The sequence below is a fragment of the Eutrigla gurnardus genome, assembly GCF_963514095.1.
Source record: "Eutrigla gurnardus genome assembly, chromosome: 12".
Lineage (NCBI taxonomy): Eukaryota > Metazoa > Chordata > Actinopteri > Perciformes > Triglidae > Eutrigla > Eutrigla gurnardus.
Genome location: NC_139926.1, coordinates 13,370,069 through 13,378,949, shown reverse-complemented (window position 1 = coordinate 13,378,949; position 8,881 = coordinate 13,370,069). Strand labels below are relative to the sequence as shown.

At 43.4% G+C, this 8,881-nt stretch overlaps 1 protein-coding gene across 1 annotated transcript; it reads right to left on the bottom strand.

Moving 5' to 3' along the window:
- Positions 1-17: 17 nt before the first annotated feature.
- On the bottom strand, positions 18-2,951 carry serp2 (stress-associated endoplasmic reticulum protein family member 2). Its single transcript, XM_084022332.1, has 3 exons — positions 2,778-2,951; positions 832-904; positions 18-521 (listed from the first exon to the last, which is right to left on the bottom strand). The coding sequence occupies exons 1-3, from the start codon at positions 2,859-2,861 to the stop codon at positions 481-483; spliced, it is 198 nt and encodes a 65-aa protein (XP_083878458.1). The 5' UTR covers positions 2,862-2,951; the 3' UTR covers positions 18-480.
- Between the last annotated feature and the right edge of the window lie 5,930 nt (positions 2,952-8,881).

Genomic DNA, 8,881 nt, shown 5'->3' with positions numbered 1-8,881 from the left:
AAATTTTTTACATTTATTTGAAAAAAGACTTTTCTCACATAACATGGACGAATACTTGAACAGACAGATATGGCACATTTGTCAGCAGGAATCACTGGTCGCACACATTCTCACAACATTCAAAACCTCTCTCTCTCCTTCACACACACACACACACACGCGCAGGTGCCAAGTGAGTAATGAGACACACATGTTCTCCAGACGGCGTGGTTTAAGACTGTCCATAGAAAAGCTGTCAGTACCACAGACTGCAACACTGTAAACGCTGATCAGGGGCAGGGAGACGTCCCTCGGAGGGGCTGATGGCGGCGGTGGTGGTCGGGGTAGCTTCTCTCCCTCTGAGGTCTGCTGGATCCGAAGCTTTGGCGTCAGTCTCTGGGCCTCTGGAAGGGGGCTGAGGGGCTGTGCAGGTGCGGGCCAGCCAGGCTCAGTGAGGGCATGGGGGAGGGGGGGCACGGGAGTCCGGACACTCCTCCTGCATCACATCCCCATACGGATGCTCTGAATGATCTGAAATATGGCTGAGAGCACAACCAAAATACAGACACAGAGCTGCAGCAACCTGGTGTGTGTGCGTGTGTGTGTGTGTGCGTGTGTGTGTGTAATCAGTTTGACACGTCACAGTGGGAAAAACGTGTAAATCATAAAATCAATAATGGTTGATCTCCATTTAACTGCATCAGATTCCTGATACTGTTCATGCTGGCTCACTGACACAGTTATGGCACTAGTTTATTACCATATTATCTCACTACTACATCAGGGTCATTATTAACTACATTGGCTTACTATCAACAACAAGGCAATGCGTAGGTATAAAAAGGTGCATACCTGATCCACACACAACAAATACAAAGAGGGCAAGCAGCCAGGGACCCACAGGATACTTTTCCTCTTGTGGTCGCTATGGGAAACACACACACACACACACACACACACACACACACACACACACACACACACACACACACAGATACAACTTTAGCAGGCCTCATGACTAACTTTTATAAGTGAGTGCTGAAAACGTATATTTTGAGTAATTGAGAAACGGTGTCAGCTTAATAATGAAAGAGGCCCCTGCGTTAGTGCACTGCTGCTACGACAGTGTGACAGATGCTGCAGAGCCAAAGTAAAACCACTTGAACGTGGTTGATTTACAAAGAGGTTTCACATTTCCATCAGCGCTCAGCTTGTTGTTGTTGCTCCGGGTTTTTGCTTGGTCACAATAGATTGGTATCTTGTTTGTCAGAATCACTCACCAAAAAAGTCAACAATAGCAACTTTGCCGTTGCACCGAACCATCCAAAGTATATAATTATACACTGAAAGGAGATGAGTTAGCGCTTTTTTGTTTGTTTGTGGCTCATGTAGGAAAAATCAGTGGAGCAGCATGAGTCGTTAGTCTAGACAGCCTTTATTTAGCAAGAACCCCTCCACTTCCAGCAGATGATGTCACCTTTTTGGACACGTCACATGTTTGTTTGCTGTTGGCAAGGGAAGTTACTACAGTCTGGGACGATCCCGATGATGTTGGAGGAAGTGACAAACCATCTGAGCAGCCTCAATATTTGACCTTTAAGCTACTAAATTATGTTTAGTGGCAGAGGAAGTCACTAAACATAACTTTAGAAAACCCAAAATACAATTCTGTTTAATATAGCAAAAAGAAATGTGAGTTGTGTTTGATTGGAAGAAACAGGAAAGAACATTTCCCTGCTTCTGATGATGAAATATTACAGCAGGGATGATGGCTGGAATATACTTTTTTGGACATTTATTAAGAATTGCAAGATTTTACTCAAGAATTCGACATTTAAGTGCAAACATATTCATATTTCATAGAGAGCTCTGGAGCCTCTGCCTTCCATTTTTGACCTTGGAAACTATGTGAGCAGTTAAAAAACGGATTTTGTCGTTAGTCTGTTTGGTCGACTGCCGTTTCCAAGGTCGAGAATGAACCTTCAGTTTCAACAGCAATTGGATGCGAGGTCCTTGAAACGCTCAGAGAAGCTGCTGACAAATGTATGATAAAACAAGATTGTTTTATCAACTGTCAAGACAAAAAAGTGAAAAAATGTCTCATCGAATTTTCCGCAGAGCCAAATGTGACTTCTTCAAACTGCAGTAAACCTAAAGATATTCAGTTTTCAGTGATATAAAACAGCAAAATCCTCCCATTTGAAATGCTACGACGAGTTCACGTTTTACAAATGACTAAAATCAAAATAGTAGCGCTAGCTAAGACATATTGTCAATGCTAACTCGTCTGTGTGTTCGTATCACAGTTGCAAACATACAACTGAAAAAAACCCCAACAAAAACACTTTTTTTGCATTGGTTTTGCATTGTATAACCAAGAGTAAAAAAAAAAAGACATTTGCTGATAGAAATTCACATTTGAGTGATTTTTTAAAATAAAAATATTGGAAAAGATATTTCACTTAATTTGGTTATTTTTTTTAAGCTTCATAGTCAATAATTTGGCATCCATTGAACAGACCAAGGATCAGCACTGGTGTCAGTTATTTCCCAGACTGCTCATCTGTTATTCTCACTGTTTCACTCAACGAGCAGAATGAACTCAACGTGAATACATTAACGTGGCGTTTCAATGAAACGGCTCGTCGTCATGTATGCTGAACATATGACAGAGGAGCATACATGTGTGAACGGACAGCTGGCATCACCACCATCATGCTGCTGTAGTCATACCGGAGTGAACGTCACCTATCTGGGCTAATGTCATGCTGGCATCTCGCTGTCAGTTAGCGGCTCACCAGCGTCTTGGCTACGTTTCCTCTCTGCGTGATGTTCTTGCTGTGTTTCTCGTTGGCCATGCGGATCCTCTGTTTAGCCACCATCTTCCGGAACGATTATAATACCGGGATAATTGGGTCTGATTTATTTTGTGAAGCTGCGGGCTGTCGACAGCAGCATCCCCTGCATCAAGCTAGCACACCTCCGACACAACCACACCGGAAACCAAACGAATGTCCTTTCAAAATACGAGCATGGAAAGTCAGGTGAGCAATGTTAGCATTTCAAAAGGTGGTATGGGTACATATTTTATATTTCACAAATTCCTAGCAAGTACATTTGTACTTGCCACATTAGTAGATCATGTTTAACAAATTCTCGAACATTACTTAAATGTATTTTTTGTCGAACTTTTATTGTGAAGGTACTCGCCGGAACTTACATGGTTCATTTTGGTTTTCTTCACGCGGCTCCTCTTTGCACCTGGCGGATAGATGAGCGCGTGGCCAGGAGCGCGCTCCAGAAATCACTAATTACGTTCAGAAGGGTTGATAGGTTATATTCGTCTTCTTCGTGGGACAATTAAAATGACTCAATTCAACAGTTTGTCTGTCTTTTCTTTTTAACTGAATTTTGCATGATGATCTGAGTGATGATTTGTGCCAGACTTAAAGCTGTGGCCTGCATTTATTGTGGAAAATAACACAACCACAAAGAAGTAAAGAAAAACAGCAGTAGTAGGGAAATGACAGTATTACAGCAGCAAAGGGAACAGTGCAACAACAAGAGGCAAAACAAAAGAAATATAATAAGAAAGGTAAGTAACATTTAAGATATAATAAATAAAACATGTTGTAAGTTTCACATTATTGCACATATGCAATAAGATATATGTATACATTGATATTGCACAGTGATGAACATTGTTAATGTTATTGCACATGGATGAACAAGTGGATGATGGTGAGTTATTGGTGTGTGCGGCCGATTGGGAGCAGTATTTATTGTTCTCACAGCAGCAGGAAGGAAGGACCGTATCTCTCCATCAGGGATGATAGCTTAGTCATCATCCTCCACCGGCTCAACGGGGCATCCCAGGACAGAGCTGGTCTCCTCAACCAGTCCGTTAAGTCTCTCCCTGGCAGTGTCGTGATGCTGCTGCCCCAGCAGACCGCTCCTGTAGAAGAGGAGGAAGTGCCTTGCCAATTTATTAAGTACAGTAATCCTTCCTGTAGCGAAAACTACTACAGTCACAGAAGGTAAAAGGTTCAGCACCACAGACTGCGGCCTCCATCATGACCTTAAAAGTGAAATAATCAACACCGCTCTAGTTTCAACACACCCTGAACATGATAACGTTCCTGAAGGTATAGGATCTATTGCAGAAGTGGTGTGGAGGGCATTTGCCATCATGTTTTCTTACCAACAGGGTGAGAAATCGGTCTTTCCCTCTAGAGCATTGGCTACAAGAATATGGTTCTCCTGAGGAAAGTGCAGCCCCGATTTTAATGAGACAGAATTATTAGGGTTCATAAATTATTCCGACATATTTCCAGTAATTACACACTACGCCGGACGCACTTTTCACTCCAAGACACTTGAGCCTCTGAAGGACCTTCAATTTTCCTCTCTACTGTATGAAATCTTTTTAAAGATGAGTTTGAGAAGCTTTTCACATATGGCGTGCAAACTTTACTCAGTACGGCGTACACACGATTCTGAATCAGTTACAGCTGACTTACATCATTCACTCCATCTGACAAGACGAGCTAGCCGGCTGCTCTGAGAAAGGGGAACGGAGAGAGAGAGAGAGAGAGAGAGAGCAGTGGTTGCCTAGCAACTGCATCAAAGGGTTTGCATGGGGAGGATGGACACATAAGGGAGAGAAGAAGAGACGATCCAACTAGTCCAAACAGCCGATGAAAGTGTGGATTCTCAGGTGTGTTGCACTGCTTTTAGTACGGGGAAGATTCCTTTGGCTGTCTGAAATACACATTTGTATTGATGATGAGATTGACACATGCAGCTACATCATATATCCATCCTGAAGTACCCCCCCAGTGCATGCTGGGATAGGCTCCAGCTCCCCTGAAGTCCTCCATACACACACACACACACACACACACACACACACACACACACACACACACACACACACACACACACACACACAGGTCATTTAGCAACATGTTGCATCTAAAAGAAGGAGAAATCAATAAACAATCATTTATGATTTTAGCCTGACATACATGTTGGAACTATTTCTTGACAGCAGTGTATCCATCCACTCAGAACGTCTGCCAGTGAGCACATGGTTTTGGCTATAAAAACAGTCTAGCACTGTAGTAACTCCCCCTGAAACAACAAATCTCATGTGTGAGAGAGACTGCAGACTATTTGTTGTGGACTGGACACACAACCTGCTGCAGATTAAATGTGTTCAAAGTCACCATCAATGCATGACCTGGATTTCAAGTTTCTTTCTTTGCCATCCCTCGGGGTCTGCATTGTCTGTGTGAGTGTGAGAACAAAATATGAAAGAGAGGTGAGAGGAGATAGGGGGGTAAGAAAAATACTGCAGTATGTTTTTTTTAATAGTATTCAGCTGCGATTAAGTCTTCAAATCCTGCCTATACAGTCAATCCTCAATTAAAAGTCCATGAAAATGAAATGAAAAAAACGTAATCACATCTGAGACCACTTTCAATGTCACATGTTTTTTTCAGTATTCAAATCAACCCATTCCTCTCGAAATGGCCTTGAAAAAATCCTTTATAAATGGACGAGAATGTGAGGGCGAAAGGCGGCAAAGAAGCAAGCAATGCTGAATGTGAGGAGCATATTCATTTTAGTCTAGACCAGACGTGCAGAAGGTCTTCATCCGTTCAAACACTGTTTTAAATTCATGGATGTACATCCAGCGGGACCTAAAAGTTGCTCTTAGACCAAACAAAATGCACACCGGTGTCTGGGAGGCAGTTTTTGCAGCTGCTCTTGATGATAATTATGCACAATAAAAAAAAAAGAAGGTTAACATGAACACACATGCACGTGTGACACAGCAGACTTTTAACAGGGTAAATACCTGAGATGTCATCCTCGCGTTAGAGATTTAAGACAATATCTGAACACATACACGACGCAGGAATACACAAGGCAAAAAGTGCAAAGTGAGTTTTTCCCCTGTGGGCAAAAGCTACCCATCTATTGTCCCTTCAAAGACTCTCAGAAAACTCCAGCAGCCGTGTTTTGGAGCCATTCTCAGAGTGTATCACTGAGAATATTTGACCTAAATTCTGGCTTGTGTACCTCCTGCCACCTACATGCCCTAATTATAGTGTAAACGCAGCCTGCGGAGCAGAAACGTGCCGTCCAAACACCTCTGGAGGAAAGGGCAGACACGTGAGATGAATCCAGGTAAAGAGAGACCAGTGTGGAGCGAATGTTTAATGTGAGGGTGCGACATGAACAACATGAGCTCTGTGTGAAAACATACGGGCGGGTTGCCAGGTTGAAAGTCATTTCTCCCCGAAAAAGCCCCCTTCTTTTGCTTTTGATCAGCGGGCTCGTTTTGCTCGCCCACTCCCGCCGGCCTCGGCCAGACAGAGCTTCATCTGTGATTTCACATAACTCGCACTCATCTGGCTAGAACAGCTCTGTTATGTCCGGTCTATTTCATGTCAGCAAAACAGTGACGTTCAGTATCATTGCTCGCTCTCCAAATCCAACACCAGTGCTGCTGTCGAGTGGGAACCAACGCGGCACACTTCCTGCCGCATGCGAGCGCCGGTCTTTAACGGGGACCTGGAGAAACCAGCTATGTTTCCAGCTGCGTGTGTTTTTTCTTCAAAAACACAGTCAAACACATGGACTTTAAGTCCCAGACAGGAAAAACCTGCCTGTGAAAATATTTTTGACCAAATTCTCCAGTGAGCTCCAAAATACACAACACATGCGGTTGAATAGATATATGCATTTTCTCAGAGTCAAACCTCACCTTTATGTTAATTACCAGCCTATTTAGACATGTTATAAAGTTAACGAAGCATTAAATGAGCACTATTAACACCTTGGAGCACTTTTGTTACGTGGGAAGAAGACTTTTATCTTCATATCAAGTCAAAATCAGGTGATTTTTGCCCAGAATGATAAAACAAAAGTTTTCATCCAATATTTCCACACACTGCATGCACTGCTGTGACCTAAGCAGGGAACTTATTAAAGAAGAAACGAGGATATTATCATCACAGTCCACAGTATTGGATTTTATTGCCTTTGGACAGAGCCAGACTCACTGTTTCCTGCCTCTTCCCCCATAACCTGTGTATCAATATTGCAGTTCAATAGTTTGCACTAGTAATCTAAGCAATCTGCATCACAGCATCTTATTTGAGGAGGATGACACTGACTGGCTTGTGTGACCCTTAACAACACTGAGGACAGACGGAGGGGAAAAAAGTGACTAATTCAGTGATATGAAGGTCACTTTGACTGAAGGAAGCAGGCGTTCATTTGGTGAAATCAGTCACTTATTACCTGGTCAATGATTGGCTGCATCACTCAGAGAACACCTTGAAAAACCTTAATCAATATGGTTTTTCTCAAAAGGGAGGATTTCCCAACGAGTCACAGGAAGGCAGTAAAACACAACAGCGATTCAGACGGGATGAGGAGGGGGGGGGGAGAGACGAGAGCTCTGGTTTCAAATTAAATGTGTCAATGTGAGGAGGGACACACACACACACACACACACACACACACACACACACACACACACACACACACACACCAACTGGAGGTGATCTACCATTTTTGACTTTTTCCAGCGTAACTGCATACTAATAGCAGACCTTTCAGATGATGCTGGGGATGCCAGCAGCTCCACCATGGAGGGATTTCACCAACACAGAGAAAACCAAGGGGGGCCGAATAAATCCTGGAATCACATTTACCTAAACTGGTTCAGTTGTCCCCTGAGACTGGAGAATGAAGTTCAGCAGCTCCACCCCACCCTCTCCAGCTATGTGACCCACTTTTGAATGCCTTGAGGTGTGTGTGTGTGTGTGTGTGTGTGTGTGTGTGTGTGTGTGTGTGTGTGTGTGTGTGTGTCCTGAAGTATGCCACAACAAACAACTGGCAAACCAAAACAGTAATATCACTGATAATACAGACAGAAAAGAACTAAATATAAATGATGTAGCCTAAATAGCAATTCACATTGAGATATAGAACATGTCAGCAGTGAACAAAGGAAAATATCACATTGTTTTAGACATGTACATTTATTTTTATTTAATTATTATTATACATTATTTTTTAATACATGGCATCTCCAACATTTTATTCATAAATGTCTCATTTTTAGGTTTTGTCAAACGTAGAAATAAATGGCTTTAGCGCTGAGTGTGTGTGTCTGCTGTCAGTTTGTCGCTGCTTCAAGGCCTTCACACACGTTGCATCACGGACAAACAATCTTTCACCTGTCTTTCGTAAAACGGATTCACACACAGGCTTCCAATCGCCGAGGCTGCCAAGTGACCAAACCACACATAGATCTGCCACGCATAGCGAAAAAGGGCAGAGGTCAAGGCATCGCGACAATGCATGATAGGATTTGAACTACTTTAATTTGAAGACTGGTTGTAAAGAAAAAGCCGTTAATCCAGAACATCTCTCGGAGGGAAACTTTGGCGGTGGAGCTGGAGCTGGCTGCTCAACCCCCGTTGCCCTGACGATTAGTGCACCTAACACTTCTTTGTTTCGGTCTTCTGGCGGTTATGTAACTCACGCTGGATTCATTCTGTGAAGAGACAACAAAACCAGTGTGTTGGTTTAGCAGCTAACCGCCGCTGCTTTACTGACCAACCAGATCAACAAAGCAGCCGCGGACAAAAGGAGCACAATGCCGGCAGGCCTGAAAACCCGAGAGAACGCAAGAACAAGGGGGCAGAGGGCACGGGCTCACACATGCACTCTTACAGTACGTTTCTAAAGGCAAAGATGTGCACACGCGCGTCGCATGCACATGCACTCACACGTGGGGGGGGGGGGGGGAGCCCAACATGTGCATGCAGAGGCCAGAGAAAAGAGTCACGCAAACACTTTCAGCTCATTCTTCTTCCAG

Coding starts and splice junctions, on each gene's coding strand:
- serp2 (XM_084022332.1), bottom strand. CDS start 2,861: ATGGTGGCTAAACAGAGGATCCGCATGGCCAACGAGAAACACAGCAAG. Junction 905..2,777: donor GAAACGTAGCCAAGACGCTG/GTGAGCCGCTAA, acceptor TGTTTCCCATAG/CGACCACAAGAGGAAAAGTA. Junction 522..831: donor ATTTGTTGTGTGTGGATCAG/GTATGCACCTTT, acceptor TTGTGCTCTCAG/CCATATTTCAGATCATTCAG.